This window comes from Micropterus salmoides, unplaced genomic scaffold, assembly GCF_014851395.1.
Source record: "Micropterus salmoides isolate LMB-PRFRI ecotype aquatic unplaced genomic scaffold, ASM1485139v1 Ms_hic_scaffold_22, whole genome shotgun sequence".
NCBI classification, from domain to species: Eukaryota; Metazoa; Chordata; class Actinopteri; order Centrarchiformes; family Centrarchidae; genus Micropterus; species Micropterus salmoides.
The window spans coordinates 2,868,095-2,895,703 of NW_024041373.1; the positions used below are offsets into that span (position 1 = coordinate 2,868,095).

The 27,609-nt window shown below is 42.6% G+C and overlaps 1 protein-coding gene across 17 annotated transcripts in view; it reads left to right on the top strand.

Annotated features, from left to right (window-relative positions):
• The first annotated feature begins 682 nt into the window (after positions 1-682).
• Positions 683-27,609, top strand: part of col13a1 (collagen, type XIII, alpha 1) — a 173,616-nt gene continuing 146,689 nt past the window's right edge. For 5 of the 17 annotated variants that reach the window (XM_038737499.1, XM_038737508.1, XM_038737505.1 and 2 more), the window contains exons 1-2: positions 686-1,300; positions 7,431-7,500. In XM_038737499.1, the coding sequence (XP_038593427.1) occupies positions 992-1,300; positions 7,431-7,500 (379 nt within the window). In that variant the 5' untranslated portion in view covers positions 686-991. Of the gene's footprint in view, positions 1,301-7,430; positions 7,501-27,609 lie in introns of all 17 variants that reach the window. The other 12 variants (XM_038737512.1, XM_038737498.1, XM_038737502.1 and 9 more) reach the window with 5 other exon arrangements.

The following is a 27,609-nucleotide window of genomic DNA, read 5'->3' on the forward strand; positions in this document are numbered from 1 at the left end:
ATAAAGGGCAGTACAGGGGACAAACAGAAGAAGAAATGTATGGGCAGGAGTATCATAAATCATCATCACAGGAAGCAGTTACAGGTTTCAGTAAATGTGTTGGAGATTATTTTTTTGAATAAGAGACAAATGTTGATAGTTTAGTTGTTTTCTGTAACTGGTTCCAACAAGAAGGTAAACTGAAAGGAGGACTGATCCAGTGATGTGCTGGCTTTTGGGATTTAGAACAGAATATTGTAGCGTCCCTGAATAAGAACCTATGAGATGATAGCTGGTTTACTCGCTCTTTATTACTGAACAAGATACAGGCTACTGTGGGCCATAGCCAATGCCAAAAACACACCTCTGCCATCACCAAGCGCTACACGCTAACTTCTTCTTAGCTCTCTATCCCTCTTCTCCTTGGCTCACACCTACCCACCCTTCTTATTATTTTAATGTGCAAAGGTAACTTATTCCAATTTCATGCACTGAAAGGAACAGATATACATGTTGGTATGAGTTCGTTGTGGTGAATGGCACTTCTGTCAGAAAGCCTCTGTATGCCGGCTGTGTGACTGTTTGAGTCCTGGCTTTGCGAACCCTAAAAATATCCCTCACCAAGTAGGCTACGCGGATCAAAGGGGTCAGCAGCACCGCCATCAGTCCCGCCCCGGCACCTAAAGCCTCGCAGAGGAGGAGCATGCACTGTGAGCAAAGAGCCCGCGGCATCCAGAGTTGTGCAGAGGAGGGAGGCTGGGTCGGGTTTCAGAGACGCGCACTGAAGGCTGACCTACGGTGGACCGGGATCGCTCATAGGAGAAGCAGCGAATGGATTTGGAGACAGTTTGAAGAAGAAAAAAGACATCTGCAAAACTGTTCCCCTCTCCAACGGAGAGAGACTCTCTCATAAGCACCAGAGCTGCGGGTCGGCAGGATTCCTCTTCTGTTGGTATTCAACTGATGAAGATAGGGATTTCCTTGTGGATAAAACCAAAGTCAGACGTGTAAAATGGAAGAGGGTCAGAAGTGGGGAGTCGCTGGTAAACCGGGTGAAGAGAGGACTCGCGGCACGCAGGGATCTTTAAAACAGCCTCTGTGGAGGAACTGGAGAGATTTGTCTGGCGTAACGATTTGCGTTGCAGTATCTGTTCTGTGCATTGGAGTTTGCATTGTGGTTTTTGTGCGGACGTCGGAGTTGCAGTCCAGGATAGTAAGTCTGGAGCAGCAGCAGCGGGACGCACACCTCACCGCGTGGATGTTGTCTTTGGAACAGGTGGAGCCCGTTATCCTGGGCCAATTGGACCAGATCCTGGAGGAGGTGAGGCTTTACTGAAAAACAAAATCTAAACGTTTTAGAAACCGCAATATGGCTTCTGTTGACTAGGAAAATATTGCTTACAATATTTGTTTATTGAAAGAGAGGATGACTGAACTATAAGTTGCCCTTCAATGTAGACCCATTCTACAAGTGGCACAACCCCTTAAATACTCTTAATACTTAATTAATCCTGAATTTATCCCTAAAACACACTAAACACTTCACACTTTAAAGCCTTCATTTGAAATATCTGGCAAACGCATTAATTACCCATTTAAGATGTTATCAAGGTTCGGATTTTGTTTTATGTCAGGGGTCTTAAATATTTTGGGGTGCAAATTAATGATGTGCTTGTCAGCATTGTCAAAGGGTTTTTGGATGAGTAAAATTCCCCATTACTTTATTGTATTTGGTCAGTTTTATGGGGTTTAACTTACAGTCATTATTAATAATTAAATTCATGGAATTAAAAGGTAAAAAATGATGGTGTAGGCTGCAGCCTCAGATGGGACTTACAGCTTTAATTCATGTCACTTTCAGGGGATGATGAATAATGTCAGGTCGAAAGGAAAGAACGATAATTTAGTTAATATAAATAAGTTAGTTCACTATTTTTTATATTTAGTCTTTACTGAATAAAATGTTTAATTACTTGAAGGAGGTTTAGTAGTTGTCTCCTATGCTTTTATGGATAAGGAGGAGCTCACATAGCTTCAGTAAGGATTATAAAATAGTAATGAGCTATTATTGCATTCTGATCCTTTTGAATTGTGACATCAAATAACTTGATTAACTCATTTTTTGAGACTTGGGAAACCCAAACATGTTCTTCTTAATGGTTTCTAATTGATCTATAAAGCATCAGTAAATTTTTCATTAACCATCTTACTAGAAAGGGTTAATCTAAAGGGTGAACACCAAAAAGATTTTCCTACAACTTGGCTTCTACAACCCAAAACTTGTTCTTACTTATGGTTTCTAACTTATAGATTAGATGCTTTATTGACGTTTAATAAAGCCACCACTACCTTCATAGAGGATGCCTTATTAGAAAGTGGTACAAGAACGTCTTTCGTTGGGACGGATCAATTCAACAATGTTCTTGCGCATTACTGGATTAGACCATTCCCAGACCAAGTTGTACATGTCTTAGAAATATCATATCTTCGCTGAGATAATGTGTGAGGAGCTCTCTCTGGCCTTTCACATCTGTTGCTCCTAAAGTGGCCCTCTGGGCTGCCCTTTCATTGACCTCTTCCACAGCTACACTAACAAGCTCTTTCACAGTGATTGCAGTCCCCCAGGGGTCCTGTTTTCCCCTTGTCTGTTTCTACCAATCCCATGACCTTTAACTAGAGCTAGTATGATGTAGTTACCATGAGAAAAAGCAGCACAGGGTGCCTACTGCTGGAGATGACGGCGGTATTGAACTCTGTATGTTAGCCCGAGTCTAGATTTTTACTTCTTTTGAGGCCATGTCAGCTATGAGTGGACAACTAAGAAACACACCAGACACTCATAAATGAACATGACAGACGAAAGTCACAGATTTACATGTATTCCTTCAAATATGTCTTCACAAATAGAACATAGTGAGGTTGATGTACTAAAGGACACAGTTCAATCCAATCAAAGGTGTCCTGTTGTCCAGTTTGAGTGCCTGGCTCTGGAGGACTTCAAAAGGGCCCAGTAAGGAGGACCTCTCGGCCTTCATCTCCATGCAGCCTTGTTTAGCTCTGTGTGTATAAACAGTCAATATTAATGGGACACAAGCACAGATGTGGCCTTTTGTAGAAAGCGACACGTCTATGGTACTTTCACCCAACACTTTCCAGAATCCACCTCCTTGTCTCCTTCACTGATGACCTGTTTCCTCTGTTATGGAAAATGTGCCTCATTCCAGCAGCACAGAGTCGGTTCTTATTATTCTTCCAGTCAAATTTGGATCACAGCAGAATCCATTAGCTTATTGTGTAATGTTTCTAGTAAACTTTGTTCGCAGTTATTGTGCCTGGGTATGAGGCTGTGTAGACGTATCACGATAAATAAAAATGATATATACTGCTGCAATGCTCCTTCATCATCATGAACACACACACTGTAGTTTATTTTGACTCAATCCCACACACACCGTCCTGCTGCACCAGATACTCGCTAAAGCACGAAATGTGGATTCATTCTCCCAAATGCACTATATACTAGGCCTGCACCATATGTGGAAAATCTGCAATATGCGATAACATTGTCAAATATTGTGATGACGTTATGGCTTGCGATAAATATTGAAGTGTGCATGTTAGCTGCCTGGTTGTCTTTAAATTCAGAACAGTATTAGACCTGAGTCATGGTTCTCCTCAGGGTTTCTACTGGCTAAAAGGGAGTTTTTTGAGCACGGCAGCACTCAATGCTCGGCTCACTTACTCTCCTCGTTCTATGCAGAACATAAGTCACGTATGGGTGATGGTGTTATAAGAGCAACGTAACTCTGAATCAGGAGGTGCATAGCGAGTGTTTGATTTTCCGAGCGGCAGAAAGTGACGGTGAATGCGAGCGGAGGAAAATATTCTGCTAGTAAATGTATGGTGTCTGTTACAGTGTGATAGCTTCTCAAGACCAAGAAAAGTCTGTTGTTTCCCACCTGCTGGAAAAGTGAAGCCGGTTAGCGCTAAGTTAGCTAACATCTCCCCTCCCCTTCCGACTGCGCAGCTGAGCAGGAAAGCTTCTACAGCAGCTACACAGCTGCTATGGAACTTAACATTAGCTCAATTTATAGAAAGTAACTGGAAGCTGTATTTTATTACTGCCTACTTGTCCAATGTTGAGAACATCAGTTACAAACTTAGACTAAACTGATGTAGCCTGCAGCTCTGTCCTGTACAGACTGATTAAATTATTTTTCAGTTTTCAGTTTGAAAAAGTGGTTTCAGAAAAGAAAGGACAGAGGTGACTGGAGAGCTGAGGTTAGTAAAGCTAATTAGTGATGCAAACTAGTCCTTTTAAGCTAATGTGGAGACATTTCTTTTTGGATTTTAATGTGCAAATAAAATGCATCTCAGAAGGGAGGAGGTTTCTCATGTTGCCTATTTTCTATATTAATATCTACAGATCAATGTCAGAAGCTGTAAAATGAAGACACAAAAGGCAAACATGAACAGTCATATCTATAATGATTCTGAGGTCATATTAACAGGGTTTTCCTGCCATCAACGTAAAATCACTGTGGAGCAACAGAACCAACCAAATTACTTTCTCCAGATCTAAAGGTTGTAGTTCCTCCAGTTGACTGATCTTTGGGTATTGTTTATTTATTATCTGCTCTAGCATTTCCAAGTATTTGTTCAGAGATATGCTGAAAATAATGGCCCAATATGATTTGAAATGACATATTTTTCATTGGAAAACATGAAATTTTCATGGGGGAGGACCCCCAAACCTCCCGACCAACACTTAAACATTCATCTAAAGCTCACATTAAACTTGGAAAATACTGCAGTTTTAAGCTATTCTAAGGTGCATCGCATGCTCATGGGCATAAGAGCAATGTTGCTGAGACATTTTGTGTTGGGGTTTTATATTCAGACCAAAATTTAGCTTCACTTCCGCTGCTACAACCCCATGGGTCGGTTGATCAACAGTGACTGACAATCACGTTGCCTTTATGAAAAGTTGAACATGTTGAACAACATAAGGCACTAATACAGCTAACGTTAAATGGCCAGCGAGCCAAACCCAAGCCTTCCTTATCTTCTCCCAGACTTCAACTGCCGACGACGTCTCTCTGTCTCTGTCACAGAGTGACCAGAGCACAGGCATCTCTCCTGGTGTTCCCATGGCCGAATCCGACTATCTTTAGAACGATTGCACTGCAGTAATCCAGCCTAGAAGTAACAAATGCATGGACTACTTTTTCCGCATCATTTTGAGACAGGATATTCCTTATTTTTGACAAATTACTTATTACATATCCTGATCAAAGATAACTCCCAGATTTCTCACTGTGGTGCAGGAGGCCAGGGCGATGCCATCCAGAGTAACTATTATCTAGATAATGTGTATCGGAAGTGTTTGGGGCCAAGTATAATAACTTCAGTTTTTTCTGACTTTAACATCAGAAAATCGCAGCTCTTCCAGGTTTTTACATCCTAAAGGCATTTTGAAGTTCAGCTAACTGATTGATTCCATCTGGCTTCATAGATAGGTATAATTGAGTATCATCTGCATAACAAATTATTGTTTCCTACAGAGCAAAAGGAGTGTATAATTCAGATAGAACAGTCATTAGACTGTGGGACAATGCATATGTGAAGACACGAGTTAAAGACTAATGACAGTCTTTGAAGTATGTCCACTATATTTGTCTCCCTTTGGCAGGCACTGCTTCTGTTGTAAGCTTTGTTGTGGTTATATGTTCAGCTCTTTGTTGAACTGCACTCCACTCAGCTTTATCTCTCAACAACTCAACAGAGTCGGGTCTACAAGTATCAACCAAATAAATTCCTGTCAGTATTCATGAATAATATAAAGTGGTTTAAGGGAAATGTGTGTCTGAGCATGCAGTCATACAGAGCAGTCATAGATTTAGCATGTGTCCATAGTTAACTCCATATGTAAGGAATAAAATACTCATGGAAGGCCTGAAGGACATACATTTACTTTTAATTGTTTTTTTTTTTTAGCTTGTTTGATTATCTAACAAAGTCTAAAAGCCCCTGCGAAATTGGGTTCAGGTTCCATCCAACAATTTTGGAAGCAAATGTTACACATTTCCCCTTAATGATCCCTGATTTGATCCATGGCATTCCTCCCACATACCGGGATAACAGACACACTGCAGTAACCCAGGCAATACCCAGAATACTGCATTAGTGCTCAGAATTACTGTGCATTTATGATATCCTCTTCAGCACCTGTTACAGGCCTCTAATCAGCCAGGCATTCCTCTGCTAGTAACCATCACAAGTGGGACTGACTGCTATTCTGTGGAGAATGTACTTGGATGGTTTTGTATTCTGTTCAGGGACAAATCACACATAGGCTATTTTTGATCTAATGATGTGAACTATCACTCTTGGATATGTCAAGAAAGACTAAAAAATGTTGGCAGGCAAACAATAAAGGTTTTTTGGTTACAACGTTCTAAAGAGCAGTCTTAACACACTAGCACACATTTTTCAAATATATATTGTAAGGACTGTAAGTCGCAATTTGTGTTGAGTGTGCACAACTGACAGTTTAAAATCTATTTTGCTAGCTATACACATCTACATGCCCCTGGTGATGGTTTTAAAGTCAATCCAAAACACAATTCAATTCAATTCAATTCAAATTAGCTTTATTGGCATGAATGTAATAACAACATTGCCAAAGCATCAAAACACTGTAGCTTTCAACCATATCGTGGTCCATCAGCATATGAAGTTGTCATGAAATTGTAACTGAATGAAACCTTTATGCCCCTAGGGGAATTTACTTTGCACAAAGAGCAAATAAGCATAACATAACAACTGGACTTCTTGTCCACGTTGGCTTAAAAGTTGAGCTTGAAAGTTCACTCCCAACAATGGCAGGAAGTCCTAAAGTGCTCAGAATCATGGAATGTTTTAATATGTACAGTTTCATACTCCATCTGCTAAAAACCATGTAATACAGTCCATTCTGGAACAAGCAAGTAAGTGGACATTAAATTACAATTGTTTTTCCAGCAGCTTTTTCCAAAGTTAGGAGTGGACTGTCATGCGCATGGTCATGATGGTCATTTAAATGTTGTGAGACTTTGTATTGGATATGAATTACTGTTATCATAATGGTTTTCATTTTACGGCCTTAATTAAGGTCTTTTCTTATTTGACATTGATATATTTCTGGGAAAAAAGTTCTTTTTTTAGACATAACATGGTAAAATGTTAACATATTGAATATCAGCAGAAACTACTGCATTATTAGCATGATCAGCCACAAAGTACCTCTTTAAAAGACAATCAGTCAAAAGCTGAAAGTCAAATGATAAATGACAATTGATAGATTAAATATTAAGGGCTCCATGTATCCATGGAACATTCATGTTGCACCGAGCATGAAATGTTACAATGTCAGTGCACTCTAACGTTCTACTTCTGTTCCTCTCATGTAGAAGCTTGCAGCGCGACTACCGAAGACACGGGAGATGAGAGAAGCTCCCCAAAGCTGCCTGTGTCCCCCTGGTAAGATCTGCAACCTCCGTCCATTCACCTATCCACATGTTCACCACTTTGTTTTACTGATTGCTTTGACTTCACGGTCAAATACAAGGTCATCATCATCACTTAATGCACAATGCAAGATTGCAAGTGTAGCTTCATAAATATCACTACTAGAGGTATTTAAACAAGTAGCCTACTTACCAATGGTAGAAGAACATAAATCACAAAATGACTAAATCATCAAAATCTGAGCAAGTCAGCAAAATCAGGCAGGCAAAACTGCTTCTGAAACACCCCCTGTGGGACAAATGACACAACAAATAAAATGCATAATGGTGGCTTTACTCTGCCCCTCAGCTCACTCAGACATTATTACAAAATCTGGCAGTCGGGGATATTTTGTGTCACATTAGGTCATGATGCAAGCTGGTGTGATGAGGTGGCATTATTGAGGCATTCCTGGATAACCCACCACTTCACTGTGTTCTGCTGGAAAACTGGAAATCAATCAGTATTAACTAAAACTGGGAAAGATTCCCATGTTTGTGTCCATGTCACCAGACAACTCTGGTGCAGTCTCTGCAATCATACAACTAACAGTTGTATACATAGTCGAATCAGACTCGTCAAGTCTTGCCTATAGTCGAGTGCTCGTCGAATCATGTGTGTTTGTGCAGCGGCGATTGTGTGCGCGGGTGGGGTATGGGGGGTTACACACTGACATTCACTTTTCCGCACTTGACTGATTTAGCTATCAGCTTTTAAATCAAATTTGAGGTTGGTTTAGGCTTGTGCTAATTAACAATTAAGACAATAAAATGATACGTTTCTTCTGCAGCAACAGAAAGTTCCACTGAAATCCAGTCCTTTCATGGACCAAACAGGTATACAGTAAGAAATAACTGTGTGTGTGCAGCGCTGTGAGAGCACTAGTCTGAGCAGCTGATCTGCTGTCTAGTGACGGAGCAGCTTACACGCCGGTAATGCAACACACTGGGACAAACTGACACTATATTTATACAAAGACAAGAGAGGACCAATAATAACGATTTTGTAGTAGACAACATTTCACAAAGTTTCCATAGTTTCCCCTAACACAACAACTCACAAAACGCCTTTTTTTAGAAAGTATGAAATTGTCCTGTGTCCAATCTTGTGCACTTGGCAGTAACACGAGCGATGCATCGTTTATGATGTAAAGTTAGGGCACATCTGGAAAGTGAACAGGACCGTTGTGTTTATTAATTATTTACTACTCTAAACTCCATTAACAATTAATTGACCAAGGGAAACTGTATAGAAACAGTTACAGCTTATAAAGTGAAGTCACATGGCTTTAAGGTTAAGCTAGCTTGCTAACTACCTTTCTGAGACGACTCTTCATCATCCAGAGTGCCAATGTTACGTGCCTCCTCTTCAGATGCTCCGGCATAACTGACTTGCTCCCAGGCCAGGAGCAGTTAACAACCTTTTTGGCTGAGTGAAGAGTGAAGAGTCTCTGAAGAGTGAAATGCTCCCACACTTTGGAGGTTTTAGTTTGTGAAAGTGTTACTACCAGTGCTGATGTTGTGTTGTTTTATTAACTTTACTGTTCACATCACTTCACTCCATTATAAGGTGACGGTGTTGCTATGGCGTGAATGAAGTCGTGAACAAATTGATTATTAAATTTGTTGCTTTTTGTCGGCTATGTCTATGTTATACCTCAAATGCACATCGGGGTTCCTTGCCGGTACTGTTTAAAAACAATATAATATTCTTTGTGTGGTTCATCAATTGGTGATAAATAATTTGAATGTCCCGTGAGGTGCGGACAACTCGGCACAACACTGTTGTTGTCTCTCTTCAGCAAGTGTTAAGGATCTTCTGCTACAAGCACACACACACACATGCTACGGCCACACATGCGCACTGATCCCCCTTCCTTTAGGATTAGGGTTACAATTTTGGATTTATTCACGCACTTTCAGAATTATTAAAAGCTTCTTTCTTTTCACATTTTTATTTACAGCACTATATGCTGATATTTATAGTATAATAGGCTGTATATTAACCTGGGAGAAAACTGGTAGTTTTACGTACAACAGACATTGAACAACCCCCCCATCGCCAAAATGGTATGATCCTCGTTTCATTACGCCGTTGGGAAGCTTCGTCTGTGAGATTTACAGTCAAAGCATCGAATCTTCGACTATTCAGGGTCAGCCCTAGTTCACAACAGCCACGTGGAAGGAGGCAAAACATATAGTAATTATTAAAATACCATATATAAGTTATCCACTGCAAATAAATAGTACTTTGTGACATATGAATAACTGAACATTATACTCTATACAGCTCCATTGCTTCACATTGATCAATCAATCAATCAATCAAAATTTATTTATAGAGCACTTTAACAGCAATCGCGAAGTTGCAAAAAGTGCTGTACAAAGATTAAAAACAAACATCAATTTACAGGTTATCACATACATATAATGTATGAATTAAAAACACTAACAAATGAGTTGCTCCAAGTGTCATCCTCAAGGGTCAAAAGCCAGATGGGAGAGATGGAGTGAGGAAGCCTGTCTAATGGTAAGAGGAAGGGCATTCCACAGTTTCGAAGCTGCCTCCGCAAAAGCACGGTCCCCTTTAAATTTGTGACAAGTTTTTGGCACTCTCAGGAGAAGTTTGTCAGTTGACCTGAGCGAGCGGGTAGGTGTATAAGGATGAAGCAGCTTGGATAAGTAAGTGGGGGCAAGGCCATTCAAGGATTTAAAAGTCAGTAAAAGAAGTTTAAAATCGATCCTAAATGGGTAGCCAATGGAGTGAACGTAGAACTGGGGAGATGTGTTCATATTTACGTGTTCCTTTTAAAAGACGAGCTGCAGCGTTTTGCACCATCTGGAGACGGGCGAGAGACGATCCATTCATCCCCACAAAAAGTGCATTGCAGTAATCTAGTCTAGTAGTCACAAAGGCGTGTATAACGGTCTCAAAATTCTGTTTAGAAAGGTTTCAACTTGGCCAGCTGTCTTAATTGAAAGAAACTAGATTTAACCTTCCTAACGTGTTTATCCAGTTTCATATCAATTTTGACTCCTAGGTCAGTGATGGCTGGCGTTACATACTGAGCTAGATTGAAATGAGGAGGGGAGCGTGTCCCAGGGGTGCTTCACATTGAATCAAACAGCACTGGTTTAAGCTGCAAATATTCGATACAAATTAATTAGAGAGTAAATCACACCGGCCAGACTGTTGAGCTTTTCCACGTGTGTTTTCTTAAGTTTCTAGGTATGCCAGAGGTATTACCTCTGCTCCTGAGTAACTGCGCCTCCTCAGGACAAATCCTTTAAGTCTATATTAAATAAAGAAAAAAATACAGATTTAATTTATATTAAATATTCATCTGGATTGATTCATTCACATTCAGCATCAGAGGTAAAGACTTAATATTATCGACATGCTTGTGCAGTGTAGATTGACTAGCAGCTATGTGCAGCTTGCTAACCTAACTAGCTCAGAGTGTGCACGGAGAGGAAAGGCTATTTACAGATGGATGGATCCTCGTCATTTGCTGTTGTGGCTGCATAAATATGAGTTAGACTAAATTAAATCGCCATACCATCCAAACCTTTTGATATCCATGCCTTGCAGGGACACAGAGACCAAAAAAAAGGGACGCAAAGCAATGCCATTTTGTTGATTTGTGTGTGTGTGTGTGTGTGTGTGTGTGTGAGAGAGAGAGAGCCTTTGAGAACAGGGTGAGGTGCCCGTCACCACAAATTAGTGCTAATTGATCTTGTCAATAGAAGTGTTTTAACATGGCACTAGGTGTCTGTTGCATGGCCCATGACCATTTGCTCACACCTTCAGTGGAGAATCTACTGTCGCTGCAGGTCTGGAAGTCTTTCAAGTCACAGCCAGATGATCCATCAGCTCTGACACCTTTTTGTGACTTTCTGTGTCCCACAACATGTAGAATGTGAGTCTGGGGGAAGGAGGTTTTGTTTTGTCAAGTTACTTGTCAGAACTCAGCTTCAGATAAACTTTGGAATACATTTTTTCACAGAGTGCAGACTGTGGATTTTGTCCCCCATCACTTACATTGGAAGGACATTAAGAAGGGATCTCTTAATGGCCAGTATGAACAGCAGGAATGATTAAAGAAGGCAAACCCTGTTTCAATGTTCATATAGAAATCTGACTATTGTTTTGAAATTGTAGAAAAATGATGAGCCCCCTAACCCCCCACCCACCTCAGAATTTTACTGTATTTTTAATTTTATTAATTTACTTCCAGTTTTACATTTTCCAACATTAAAGTCCTCTTTCTATTTCAAATTATGTATACTAAATCCTTTATTTGTTTATTTTATTTTTCAATCCCCAGGTAATCCATTTTAAATATATACAAATATATACATAAAATACACTCCATGTCTAAGTTTCTTAAATTATATCTTTAGATTTCCCCCAGGTTACTGAGAGCTTGACTTCAACTGTGACTGCCCCTGGGCGTTGCATAGAGACCCAAAGTCTATACACACAATATATGCAATATATATAATTGCAGTACAATTGTGAAATAATCCAATAACATCTTAAAAACTATTGCAGGTGATTTCTATTTAGTTCCAGTCCAAGTATTCTAAAGCCTTTCTCTGTTTCACAGTGTTAGTGCTGTTGCACTGGTTTGAATGAGCAGACAGCCAAAAGAAACAGTATGAAATAGTAATAGCTGAGTTTTAAAAATGTTTGGATTGTTTCACAATTTCATGTTTGTATATGTTTTATGTTTGTATTCAAATTATTATTTCTTTTCTTTTGTCTTATTTATTTATTTAATATTGAACACTTTGGGTCTGATACTTCAGTATCAGGATTGGTTGAACTCATTGTTTATAATAAATTATATTTAACTGTAAATCAGTATTAAAAATGATTCAAAGCAGAAATTGTGGGATAATTTACATTTAAGGCTAATCAAACATAGGTCTGAGAAAAAATCCAAATGCGCATTGACTTGTAGACCATATGTTCTAAAAATGAAATTTACATATTAAGAAGGGCACTGTCAGACGTTTTAAATAAAAACAATAATAATATAATCAATTTAAATTTATTTATTTTGTATCTTCAGTCCCAACCAGTTAGACAATATACAACTTCCAAGTCACATTATACTGAAGTTGTTTCACATTTGTACAAAACAGCACCTGGTACTGATAGAACACACACGTGAGTCATCACAACTAAAAGTAGTTTCTGATCTGTACTGTTTTCTTTTAAAATTACATTTATCTGAAAGGTGTTTCAATCGTCCCGGCTCTCCCCTATTCGGTTTTTCCAACTCTCAATTCTACCAGTTTTACATTTCAGCTTCGCATTTCAGGTTTCAAATTTTCAGGCAATTCATTTTACATTTGCTTTAAAAATCATTTCAGCTTTCAGCATTAACATGCATTTTCTGCAGGAAATACATTTTTTCACGTTACTGTACCATATTCCATACTATGGCACATTTGTGGCTGTTAATTAAATAGTAGATGTTGTCTGTTCAATAGACCTTACCCTGGCCCATGTGCTGCAGTGCAATGTGTGATGTATTCATGTACAGATGGCTATAAAGCTCCCTTCCAGTGCCCACCTGGTGCCTGCCAGTCAGCACCAGCTGCACACTATGTTCACATGGCTGTCATATTTTTGATTATTTACAGTGCCAGGTGACTGAGAGGGCAGGACTTTGATACCTAGATGGACACACTGCAAACTGGAGTTTATGTTGTTTAATTGGATTAAAAGAAGTGGATAATCAGTAGAGATGGAGAAAAGGAGACAGCTCATGTGACAAAGAGGCCAGATAATTAAAGCTCTGTAAACATGTGTTATGTGTAATTATTAACCCTCAAAACTGTTTGACACACTAGGATTGACACACTGAACATTCCACAGCATATAATGTAAATGTTAGAATGACATTTCACTTACTGAGCATGTTCATGCAGCCTATAAGACGAAACCCTTTGAATTCTAGTTACCCAATTCCCCTTCTCTGTCACCCATCTGTATGTATGTATGGTGATTTTAAAGGTTTGTCCTATGCCAAACGTTAAGAGGAATACATTGTCTAAAATTGTAACTTTGGGTCAGTGTGTGTTTGAGTGTTAAGGAGGTCTCTTTCACTTGAAGGACACTGAGTATTATTCTAGCCTGACATGTTTCTGAGCAGTCGGTGAAAAATAAACTTGTAAGTGGCTAAAAGTAGCTCAGCAGAATGTGAGACACTTCACTATGAGGCATATGTGCCACGGAGTCTGTTGTCTTTAAAAAGTTTGTGATGACCATGAAACAGAGCAATAGGCATAAAAATATGCCTAACATATGTAGGACTGCAGGTAAGGATTATTCTCATTGTAGATTACTTTCTCGATCTATTGATTTGTTGTTTGGTGTTTAAAATGTCAGAATTACTCAGCTCTAAACATATGTGTTGCTTTATGTGAATGGAGATGAATGACCAGACACGTTGCTTATGGCTAGGTGGGCCTCATATCAACACTCTGGGTATTTTGAGTATGCGCAATCACCACATGGCCCTATTACGCTTTGACCAGAATGGGCTTTTGAGGGACAGTGGGTGTGAAGTCATTATTGGAGAAAAACAATCTGTGAATCAGTAAATGTGAAGTCGCACAGAAAAATGCTTCAAGATGTGCAAACTAGTAGAATTTTTTTAGAATCTCAGATTCTTCATTGTAGGTGCACACATCCTAATCTACAAATCACAATTTAAAAAACTTTTTGCTACAGTTGTTGCAGTGACTATGGCAAAATGCACACCTCCAGTAGATGGCGCTATGACTATGAGTGAATAAGCTTGTAGATGTGTTCAGGCGGGACTCTTATCAAACAGGATCAGAAAAAACTGCATCATTGTCAGCCGAGGTGGGAATCTGTAATTTGGTAGTTTTAGTTCTTCATCTGAACATTTTGTTGGTCATTAAGTTTCAACACCACACAGCTCTGTAAAGCTGAAAACAAATCAATTGACAATTGATACTAACGCACGATGGGAATAAAAAGGGCTGTTTCGGAGACTGACTCTCAACCAATTGAGGTATTCAGCCAGACTTCTGACAAATTCACAGTTTGATGCTTTGTTTATAGAAAAGCGCATTTGGCTTTAAAAAAAAGCCTTTTGTCATTTTGGTATTTTTAGTTAGAGCTTGAGTAGCTGAACATTAAAATATACATCATGTGTCCACACTCCAAACAGGAAAGAAGATGTTGCAAGTTAAAGAATTGGTGACAGATGCACCAGCATCAGCATGCAGATTATACATGAGTGAATAAGACAACAACTGAGAGTTACCTATCAATTAAGGTTTAGATCTAAAAACTAATCCTCTACTAAGAAAGATGTTGGGATTTTCAGAGAGAAAAGGCTTTTAGCTACATTTTGATGCCTTTTTGTGCTTATGGACATGAATATGCGTGACTGCAGTTTATAACTGGGCAGCAGTTTATAAAAAAATTCTGATCAACAAAATCATGTCATCCACACTCTAGCTGATCATGTGACACACTGATAAAATCTCCAAAAAACTGTAAAACTCTCTTAAGCTAAACATTTGTAGCAAACACCAAGTTTTGTAGACATGCAACAACAATGTGACTTTTTCTTTAGCCCAAGATACAAACCCTGGACTGAGGGGCTATGGTGCCAGGTGGTGGTGCAACTAGATGGCAACTAGATCTCCGGGAATTAAGAGTATTTCCAGCAGTCTGCCTGCTGACAGACAACTGCTGCCCACAGCCTGGGATCAAAGAGAACTGCAAACAGGGCCTGTGTGTGTGTGTGTGTGTTTGATGGGTGAGGCAGAGAAGCAGCACAGAAAGAGTTAAGCCTGATTACTGATTAATACTCGAGCCTACACATAGCCCTATAGCATAGACCTTAACATGACGTGCACAACCCTAAAAATGTAACTACACATTTCGGCATTGTGGACTGCAAGAACTGTGATTGGTCGGCTGGGTAGCATCGCATTTCCCCCAAGCCTACAGGAAGTGCTCCGTGCTGAAGTCAGTTTTACCACCAGCCAAACCAGCTTCTGTAACACAGTGGATACATTTTTTGACCATCACAACCCCTGTGAAATGACTCTTTTCACAATCAGAATTTCATCGATTCAGTCGATAACATTTAGAAAGTCTAGAAGACACGACGTATAAATGAGGCTTTACGTTTTGACTTCATGTCATATAAAACTTTCTAGGGGTGTGAAGATTTACTGTTAAATATCGAAAATAAAATGTTCAACATGCACTACATCAGATCCAAACCAAGTGAAATGTTTACCTTCCATGCTTAAATTAAACTGCCCTGCTTTTTAAAATCCTGAATAAGGATTCGCTTAGCTGTAGATTTGGTTGCAGCTAAAAAAGAACCCCTGCGTTGCCCTTGTAAACAAGAGGTGTCCTCTGATCTATGCAGCTGACGGAGGTGGGGGTGGGGTGGTTGGGTGGCAGAGGCGGTTATTTAAGTCCACTAAGTTCACCTTGACATCTGTGCTGACAGGAAGAGAGCACGGCAGATCCCCTTTCTTCGCTTGTGATGAGTACACAGTGCAGCTGCCAGTATGTGGCCATACTTGGAGGAATGTAGCGGCCAGAGGCAGGGCGAGGGATAAGTCAGGATACTGAAACAGGAAACAGGTGTGGATGTCCGTAGTGTAGGGATATTGCATGAAGGGGCAATAAGTAACAGCCTATCATTTGGAGCCGTAAATCACAGTTAACAATTCCTTGTCAAACTGTTGGGTATCACCAAATGGCATATGAATAATTCGCCAATGTCTTAAGTCATTTGTTCATCTCTTTTGCTTTTCATGTAATTTCATGCCATTTAGTCTTTTCTGAGTTTGGAGGGTATGTGCCACAGTGCAAATTAAGTTAAGAAGACAACCTTTAGTTACCTCTAACTTCCTCTGTGATTCTTCATTTTAAAAGCAGATATAGTCAAATACACAGCAGAGCTGTTGGTAGTAATTATATTTCATATTTCATATTTCATATTATATTTATTTCACACACACACATTATCATTTTTTAAGGACAAATTACAATGGTAACAGGAAGGTTATTGTGTGAAAAGGGGGGACCCCCAAAGAAGCTATTAAAGCTTTTAAGAGGGGTAACCTGTATTCATGTTGATTTTTTCATACAACGTTGCAATTATTATTTTATCATTGAGCACAGCAGCTTTGAAATGACTACAGGCTACGTGTAGTGTTTATGAGCTGCTATAAATAACACTTTCATTCTTGTTTAATTGTCTGACAACAGAAACAGAAAAATATGTAAATGAGAGCAATTATACTGGGAATTTGGCTGCTTTAAAACACGGTATAGGTGATCACATAGAGCATAAGACCACTGAATGGAGGGGTACAGGCTGTTACTCTGCAGCTTTTTCTCTAATCATGTATTTTAAACAGCCGATCGTAACGCAAGCTGTAATTATGTTGATTATGTCAGACGACAATGAAATAAGGATTTGGTCACCTGCATGTTCTGTCCCACATCTTACCAGATGCTGGCTGTTTTGCTGTTTTGCTGTTTGTCAACTGAAAAGAAGGTGAAGTAGAAGAGATTTAGCCATTTTCATATAGTTCAGGTGTGTGATGTGCGGCCGCGCCCGCGCATCCCATGACATCGTCCATCCCGATGTTTCATTGTAGATATCGATCGATGGAAATTTTGTAGACATCGCCCAACCGACACAGGAGCAGAGCTAGAACAGTTGTTGAGATTTATTAGCAAAAAGCTAGTTATACACACAGAGAATCCAAAAATGTAAAGCAAAGTTGAAAACAGAGGGAGTCAAAAAACACACCACTTAATCCAAAGACGAAAATTCAAATATCCACACGAACTGGCAGGGAACATAAGAAGACGACGCAAGACAGAACAACAAGCAACAACGAACCAGCACAGGATGGAACAGACAATATATACAAGGCTAATGAGCAGGGAGGCATAATCAAGACAGGACACAAGTTGGATAACAAACACGGACGCAGACAACTTCAAACTTAAACAGGAAACAGGCATGACACTGAGACACGGAAAAAACAGTAACTGACAGGAACAAACTCAAGAAGAACACCTGAAAATACACAGAGGTACATGGACTAAACAGAGCGACATGCAGACCAAAACCAAGCATGCGACAAACACCCCACACAGACCATTTCCAAAATAAGACAGAGAACAGTAATGCTGTTACAAAACCAAAACCTCAGTACCTCAACCAAAACCAGAGTGAAACAAGAATAAAAACACAGAACATAGAGAAGGCCAAAATAATACAAACATCTCAGGCCAGGATGGTGACAAGTTTTGAAATAATTTTCCTGTGTTTTGCAGTTTCCCCTTTCAAAGATTATTGGCAGCTAGTGGTCTAGAGAATGAAATATTTTCCATAGCAAGGCTCCACTGTATCTTGTTTTTGTTGCCACTTTCAGTGCATGTTTGGGTGAATGGGATTTAGGAAATGCACAGTCATTCACAAGAGCTGACCGCAAATGAGTGACCATTTCTGCTATTCCAAATAAAGCATGCTAGTGAATACAGCAAGGTGAAATAAGATGTAATTGAATCTGACATTTCCCTAGTGCACCTGGACCCCCCAAAGTGCAATTACTCTTCAGCTGCCTCTTATGGGAAAAGGGGTTCTAAATGGAATCTGGCTGTATCGGCACAGTGCAGCAGATCAGGGATGCAGACTGAATTGTAGGAAAGTTCAGGGTGAGTATTTGCTACTACATAAGTTCAACCTTTTGTCATTTTGATTCTACATGTTATGATACGATGCACATTATAAGACTCAATTCCCTTTCATTACGCCATTACTTGTCCTGTTCCTGTTCCAAAAGGATTCTAGCTCTGACACAAGAAGTGGCAGCTAAGCCAACATCAGTGTTAGTGTGTCTATGCGTGAATGGGCTAATGAGAGGCAAAACACTTTCTCCGGGAAGGTACAAAAGTAAATGTAAATGGACTGTACTTGAATGATTCCTTTCTATTCTTGCAACTTGCGCTTTACACTACCCTACTATACACTAATCATTCACACACACTCACACACTGACCACCAAACACACATTCACCTCAGCTTCATTTTCAAAGTCAGATGTTATGCTCATGGACAGCTGAGTTGTTTTCCAGATGATACTTATATTCCAAACAAAACAACTTACAGGTTTCAGTAACAACATTACTGCTGGTTGATAACTCACCCATGTTCACATATTTCAGGCTTTTGTGTGTTAATTATTTCCTGTATGAATATCACAGTTGCCATTTCACACTGTTACTACTGCAGCAACTGCCTGAAAAAAATCTGCATCACAACATACACCATATAGTTATTTTATGTCTGAATTCAGTTCAATTTTTTGATCCTCTATCATTAGGTCTGGTCCCACAGACATTATGGGTCATACCTTGGACTCTGCTCAGAGGAGATGCGTGTTCCTGTGCTGACCATGAATTTGTTTTGTTCAACCTGTGTTTTAATTTGGACTCTCTGCCCAGTAAATGTGTAAGTTGCTCTCACATCATAAACAGCCTCTCAGCTGATCAACATTCCTGCAGCTTTTGACCCAAGCGCAGTGCAATCTTCCCAGGCTGATGTACTTGTCTGGTCCACCCCTTTAACGCACATTGCTCTGCAATTTTGGATACAGTAGCTCCCAGTAAAATGAGACTTGTTCCCACTGTCAATTCATCCCCCTGCTTAAATGACACCATTTGTTGTTTCAGTGTAAATGTTAGAGGGTAGTACGACTGTGGAAATTAACCAAGCTCCATGTTATAGGAAATTATGGTTTAAATGGCATACATATTTATATAAAATAATATAATAATTATTATTATTACTAGTGCTGCAGTGGTTAGCACTGTTGTCTCACAGCAAGAAGGTCGTGGGTTCAAACCCTGGTTGCCCTGGCCTTTCTGTGTGGAGTTTGCATGTTGTCTGCGTGGGTTCTCTCTGGGTGCTCTGGCTTCCTCCCACCGTCCAAATATTTATTGTAATTTGGGTTAAAAAAAAAAGATCAACTACAGCTAATTCCAATCTCAACTAGAGACACAGGCAGGTGTTGAAGTTCTTTCAATTACATACACAATGCAGTAAAAAGGGGGTTTTCAGAACAACACACAATAGGAGAAAAAGAAAGAATTATGTCCGAACAAAGCAGAGAAATAGTTGGGCCAAGGTGAGTAGTAGCTCAACTTAGTGTATAGCAAGAGATGACATTAGATATGATGTGGATGAGAACATGTGGTCATATGCTGAAGACCACATAGATTAGAAGAGGACTGCGCATTTTGTTTCTTTCCCATCTGTGCATTTTTTGTTTCAATATAATTGTGTATTTACATTTATTAATTTGGCAGACGCTTTTATCCAAAGTGACTTACATTTGAGAAACAACATACAAGCATCAATTAAGCATCAATACAGTAAGAGTGGCAATAAAGTGACAATACAAGTGATAATAAATACTAGTAAGAGCTTTTAGCATTTACAGGATCAATTGGGTAAATACACAGAGAAAGAAGTAAGAATTAACAAATAGTGCAATCAATACAAGAGAATTGTAAGGATATAGAAGAAGAAGAGCTCAGGAAGAGCAGAGGTTAGGGGTTAGAGGTGTTATAAAGAGGAATTATTCTCGGAAGAGATGAGTTAGAGAGGGACTCTCCTGCTCTGATGGCATCTGGTAGCTTGTTCCACCATCATGGTGTTACAGATGAAAACTGCCAAGACTGTGATTGCTTTGTACTTAGAGATGGCAGGGCCAAACAGTGTTCGTTGGAGGATTACTGGCTGCAATTTCACATTACTAATAAAGCTTATACTTGTGTAATTCTGTCGCTTACAATTTTGTCTACTGTACATTCCATAAAGTAAAGATGAGTCATTCACTTTTACATAGTTTGTTGGCAAAAATGCACACATTCGGCCCTCAAGCCAAAAATGTAGGGTGGTTTACAGTAAAAGGAAACTGAATTACAAAAAACAATGGATTTCACATAGTTTACTGTATGCAGGTAGAGCTGAAACATTAAAAGAAATGCAGTTTCAGTAATGCCATCAACTGTTTGTATTTAGAAAGTTGGTGTGCTATGATTGATTGATCTGTTTCTCTTAAAAAAGAAAATGTGCTAGTGTTTTGACAGAATGATTTGATTTTGAGTCAGGTTTGCTGTGTTTTGATAGAGTTTGCGTATGTAGAGAATGTTATTTTGCATTTTGAAATGTAGAGTTGGTGTTTAAAGAACAAAATTAAGTTTTAAGCAGAAAATGTACTATTTGGTTAATTGTGTGAGGTAGGTGTGTTGATGTGTTAAGAGTTTTGATAAAGTAACTTAAGTTTAGGTCAGCACTTGTTAGCAATTGATAAAAAAACAAACAAACTATCAATTCGGAATTTGGAATTACATTAAGTACTATAACCAAAATGATCATCATTAGCTGGTAGGTTGAAGGACTTACATAGAAGTGGTTGGTAAAATATATTTACTCGCAACATTAAAGGAACCAGTGTGTATGTACACAAGCAAACAAATTCCAAGTTCTTTGAAAGATAAACAAAAACAAAACACAGAAGATGAAACCAAATGCACTAAAGAACAAAAGGGTGTCTGTGTGTGTGTGTGTGTGTGTGTGTGTGTGTGTGTGTGTGTGTGTGTGTGTGTGTGTGTGTGTGTGTGTGTATGAGTGCACGGGCAAGGACACGTGCTGCAGACAGAAACACAGTGGAGTGTGAGCTTTAAGTTTTATATGTATGTGTGGTTGTGTTTGAAGTGTGTGTGTGTGTGTGTGTGTGTGTGTGTGTGTGTGTGTGTGTGTGATCAGTGTCAGATAACAGTGCCAAGTTCAAAGGAGGTAGTTAGCATGCAAAGACTGAAGTACAACATTACTAAAATCAATTTATCCAACGAAGGTTAAAATGAAGGGCAACTGGACTTGGTTGAAGCTACTGGAAGACGTTTCGTCCCTTATCCAAAGAACTTCTTCAGTTCTGACTGACTGGCAGGGAAACTCAGCTATTTAACCTCAGTGGGGTCGTTATCTCGGGTAATCGATACCGCTGGTTCGTTAGTGTTCCTTGTTGCTGTGACGACAGTCGTTACAGTCGTTGAGACTACCTGTGGCCAAGACTGAACGACCATCGTTGGTATCTTCACCTGAGGCCAATAGGTTACGTTTGTTGAGTTTCCTGGGCAGTGATGAAAGGACAGCATTGTAAGTGGGGGATAAGTGGTGGCGTAGACCCCCTCCCCTGTTCAATGACGGCTTCTCAACCCTGGTGTAGATGGCTTCCTTGACACCTCTTTCAAACCATCCATCTTCTCTGTCTAAAATGTGCACCTGGTGGTCCTCAAACGAGTGTCCTCTGTCCTTCAGATGTAAGTAGACAGCAGAGTCTTGACCTGAGGAGTTGGCCCTTCTGTGTTGAGCCATGCGTTTGTGTAGTGGTTGTTTAGTCTCCCCAATATACAGGTCTGTGCATTCCTCACTGCATTGGACCGCATACACTAGATTGCTTTTCTTGTGTTTGGGTGTGCGGTCTTTGGGGTGTACCAGCATCTGTCTTAGTGTGTTCTTGGGTTTAAAAAACACAGGGATGTTATGTTTGTTAAAAATCCTTCTGAGTTTCTCTGATACTCCAGACACATATGGAATCACAATGTTGTTGCGTTTGACCTTCTTTTCCTCCTCCCCTGTAGTTTTGTTCTTCTTGGATTTTGTGGCTGTCTTCACAAAAGCCCATGAGAATCCACTGAGAATCTTCATAGATAAAATCAATTTAGTGGTGGCTGAAAACTACAGTTACAATAATAACCTCACGCTAACCGTTGGGAAGATCACTACAATAAAACCTCAACAAATCAAATCAATACATGTACATAAAAAATCTAGACAGTCCTGTGCTAAGCCACATAAACTTTTAAACTATGTGAAGCTATATAACGCCAAAGTACATTACCCGTCCATAAAGGAAAAAGTTGCTTTGGCGTGCTGCTTGTTAGCTGGCGATTCCATTGTGTATGGGCCAGGCAGGAAAGAACTGTGGTTCTGATTGCAGTCTTTTGCTGTGCCATGTTCTGATTGTGCAGATGGAACCGATTGCTGAGTTAGCCGCTTGGTGATAACTGGCTTTGTTAACTTATTGCTTGAAAAGACACACGTCTGCCGGCACAAACTACGCTTGTTTGCAGGGGTCTTAAGTAGGCTCTCGTGTTGTTGTTGCAAGGAAGAGAGTTTGGTTCTGCTATGTGTCTGCTCGAGCAGGCTACATGGCGGTAGAGTTCCCCTTCGAGGGAACTCGAACTGCGTCGGTGACGACACTATGGGAACGCCTCTGGGCGTGGCAGGGCTGAAACATGAATGAAACTACTCTAATCCTATTGGCGTTGCTAGAACAGTAGCGTGTGACGCGTAACTGGAGGCGTATATAAGCACGCCGGCACACATTAGCTCTTTTCTATTCAGCAGGCACTCTGGCATGTTTAGAAAGACTACTAGTATTGAAAAGAAGAGTTCTTACCTGGAAGGATGGCAGACAGAGAGATGGCTGGTGATCAATTCAGGCGATGTGTTTTCCCGTGCCCACGTTACATCACGGCGGGCGACACTCATGCCCTGTGTCTTTCCTGTTTGGGGATGCTGCATGCCCAGGCAGCTCTCGAGGGGGCTGCTTGCGGCCATTGCGAGGCCCTGCCCCTGAGGGTGCCAAGGTCTCTCTTCTCCCAAGACGGCAGGATGCGCTCTCCCCGTGGATCAGGCCAAGGCGGCGCGGCGGCTTCGATCATGGGGCTCGACATCTCTGACGGCATCGGGATTGCCGAGGCTTCCCATGTCTCGTCTGCTGACTCTCGTCTGCTGACTCCCCTCGGTCTTGTTCGGGAGCCCTCTTCGCAGATTCTCCCGCTCGAGGTATGAGCCAGGAGAGGCTGCAGCTATCCGGCTCTGGCCTCCAGCAGACACGTGCCAATCTGCCGCCCCCGAGGGGCCGCAGGTGGCAGGAGTTTCCGCTCACATACCGTGGGTTGTCGGCGGAGTTTCCCAGGCGGAGCTCCGCTTCAGGGTGCCGCCAAGGGCCGACGCAGAACACCGGCCACCAGCCCCGAGGGAGATTCGCACAAGAATGGCGGAGCCTTGCGAATATTTCCCCATGGGTCCTGTGCACCATAGTAGATGGCTACAGGCTGCAGTTCCGGGCCCGGCCACCCGTTTTCAACGGGGTGGTCTGGACTGCAGTGCAGGTGTTGGAACAAGAAGTTTTCTCTCTACTAAACAAAGGGGCCATAGAACACATACCCCAGCCAGTCAGGGAGTCCGAGTTCTACAGCCGGTACTTCATAGTGCCCAAGAAGGACGGAGGATCGCGTCCGATTTTAGATCTACGGCTCCTGAACAAATCTCTGAGGAGATTCAGATTCAAGATGCTCACCATCCCCGCCATTGTCAGTCAGATCCAATCCGAGGATTGGTTTGTCACGATAGATCTACAAGACGCAAATTTCCACATCTCCATCCGTCCCTCTCACAGGAAGTTCCTGAGGTTCGCCTACGGGGGAGTGGCATACCAGTATCGGGTTCTCCTGTTCGGCCTAGCACTCTCTCCTCGCACGTTCACCAAATGTATGGATGCAGCTCTGGCTCCGATGAGGCTCCAGGGCAACCGCATACTGAACTATATCGACGACTGGCTCATCCTGGCCCAGTCTTGGGAGTTAGCGGTTCCTCGTCCACCTTCAGCGTTTGGGGCTCAACACGAAGAAGAGCGTACTGACACCCGCCCAACAGACTACGTTCCTAGGGGTGGTGTGGAACTCGATGACGATGCGGGCCCACCTGTCGCCTGCACGTGTCGGGTCCATTTTGTCCTCTGTGACCAGAGTGAAGCTAGGCCGCTCCATCACTGTGAAAGACTTTCAGAGAGTGTTGGGTCTCCTGGCAGCAGCATCCAGCGTAATCCCGTCTGGCCTGCTGCACATGAGAGCCCTGCAGTGGTGGTTAAAATCCAAGGGATTCTCCCCGAGGGGAAATCCATTCCGTCTGATACGGATTACGAGCAGGTGCCTTCGTTCCCTGTCAGCATGGAGGAAACCTTGGTTCCTGTCCCAAGGGCCTGTGTTGGGAGCATCATGTTGCCGGACAATTATTTCGACAGACGCCTCACTCAGGGGATGGAGCGCGGTCTTGGACGACCACTTCGCGAGAGGCTCCTTGGAGGAGCATCATTTCTCTTGGCACATAAATTGCCTAGAAATGTTGGCGGTTTTCAGAGCTCTGAGGAGTTTTCTGCCCGCTCTCTGCGGTCGCCACGTCCTTGTCAGGACCAACAACACGGCGGTGGTGGCCTATTTGAAACACCAGGGGGGTCTGCGCTCGCGCCCATTATGCAAGCTGGCGCATCGGATCCTCCTGTGGTCCCAGCAGAGACTGCTGTCCCTCAGAGCGATGTACATCCCTGGGACCCAGAATCAAGGAGCAGACCTGCTGTCGAGACAGGGGCTGAGGCCCGGGGAATGGAGACTCCACTCCGAGGTGGTGGAGTTATTGTGCGTAGAGTTCGGCCCCATAGACGTGGACTTGTTTGCGTCTCAAGAGATGACGCACTGTCCTCTGTGGTTCTCCCTCTCGCCCCCAGCCCCGCTAGGGCTGGATGCCATGGTACAGACGTGGCCGAGGCTTCGGCTGTATGCTTTTCCCCCAGTCGCTCTGCTTCCAGAGGTTCTGGAGCGGGTTCGTCAGGACGGTGTCAGACTACTGTTAGTAGCCCCGTTTTGGCCGGCCCGAGTGTGGTTCTCGGACCTGATTTTGCTCCTAGAGGGCCCGCCATGGCAGGTCCCTCTGAGGATCTGCTGTCTCAGGCGCAGGGCCAGGTCTTTCACCCTTGCCCCGCCCTATGGAGACTGTGGGTCTGGCCCCCTCAGGGGCCCAGTTCCTGGAGGCAGGCCTCACGGCAGGAACAGTCCTCCAGAGCCCCATCCACGAGAAGGATGTACGGCCTAAAGTGTGTTTGCCACCTGGTGCAGAGAACGAGCGGTGGACCCAGTTACCTGCCTGGTGACTATGGTACTGGAGTTCCTCCAGGACCGTTTCTCTGCTGGCCTTTCCCCATCCACACTCAAGGTGTATGTGGCTGCCGTGGCGGCGTTCCACACCCCTCTGAGGGATGAGCCTCTGGGGAGGCTTCCACTGGTAGTACGCTTCATCTGTGGAGCCCTGAGGATGAGACCCGTGACTCGGTTCAGGCTTCCCACCTGGGACCTGGCAGTGGTTCTCGCTGGCTAAGGCCCCATTCGAACCCCTGGAGTCAGCTGAGGCCAAGCACCTGACCCTTAAGATGGCCTTTCTCCTCACTATCAGCTCTCTGAGGAGGGTGGGGGATCTCCAGGCACTTTCGGTGTCTTCGCAATGCCTGGAGTTTGACCCGGGGAGAGTCAGAGCCATCCTGCACCCCTGTCCGGGCTATGTCCCTAAGGTCCCATCCAGGTTGGCAGGGTCCACGGTGCTGCAGGCGTTTCATCCCCCACCTCATGTGACGGCGGAGGACAGGAGACTTCATCTGCTCTGCCCTGTCAGAACACTGAGTATTTACACTCTGAGGTCCTCCCGGTGGAGGAAAGCAGACCAGTTGCTGGTGTGTTTCGGGTCCCCCAAGGCTGGGCTCCCCGCTTCCAAACACACCATCAGCAACTGGATTGTTCAGACTATTTCCCTTGCCTATCAGGTGCGCGGGTTACCTTCACCTATAGCAGTAAGGGCGCACTCTACTCGAGGCATGGCGGCTTCCAGGGCCCTCCTCGTAAGGGCGTCGCTCCAGGATTTGTGTGATGCGGCTGGCTGGGCCACCCCTTACACTTTCATCCGGTTCTACAGTCTGGACCTTCCTTCTGCACCAGGCACCCATGCGCTCTCCTCCTAGTCGTGCCGTCAGGTACTGTACGCTGGGGCGCAGTACGCAGGCGGGGTTTAAGTGGGTATTCTTGTTCCCATAGTGTCGTCAGCGACGCAGTTCGAGTTCCCCCGAAGGGGAACGTCTCTGGTTACGTATGTAACCCTTGTTCCCCGAGAAGGGGAACGAGACACTGCGTCGGTCCGCCACACCTCACCCCACCTGGAGTGCCTTGCTTCATAGAAAAGGGCTAATGTGTCCAGTGTGCCGGCGTGCTTATATACGCCTCCAGTTACGCCGTCACACGCTACCGTTCTAGCAACGCCAATTGGATTGGAGTAGTTTCATTCATGTTTCAGCCCTGTCACGCCCAGAGGCGTTCCCATAGTGTCGTCACCGGCACCGGCACGTCCCCATCTCGGGGAACAAGGGTTACATACGTAACCCGAAACGAACTCTGGCCTGGTCCGAGAGGCAAGATAAGGTTCAGGGAGCCAGTAGAGAGAGAGAGAAGCTGAGATTTTGTTGGCCTGGTGATGTCCCGGGTCATGGCCATGCTAACCAATGGTAGCTGAACGTTCAGGTGTAAATTCCTAATTAATTAAATTAAATTAAAATGAGTTTAATCGCTCGTAATAAAAGTTAAGTTTAGACTACTTCATCTGCGGTGCAGTGGTTAGCACTGTCCCCTCACAGCAAGAAGGTCGTGGGTTCAAACCCCAGTTACCCTGGCCTTTCTGTGTGGAGTTTACATGTTCTCCTGGTGTCTGTGTGGGTTCTCTCCGGGTGCTCCGGCTTACTCCCACCGTCCAAAGACATGCGGACTCATGTGACCCTAAATTGAGTGTCGTTTGTCTATGTGTGGCCCTGCGATGGACTGGCAACCTGTCCGTCGCCCTATGTGAGCTGGGATTTGGCTCCAGCCCCTGTAAGCGGTTGATGATTGAATGTAACCCTAAAGTCCTGTTTGACCCCATTAACAACATTGTCACTCCTGCACCTCCTGATGTGACTTTTCAAATCAGGATTGCACATTGTCACTCCTGCACCTCCTGATGTGACTTTTCAAATCAGGATTGCAGTAACATTCTGTCTTTCTTTGAGGATAAGATTAGAGATGTCAGGGGTAGCATCGCCTCTTCTACTCCCACTTGTCCAA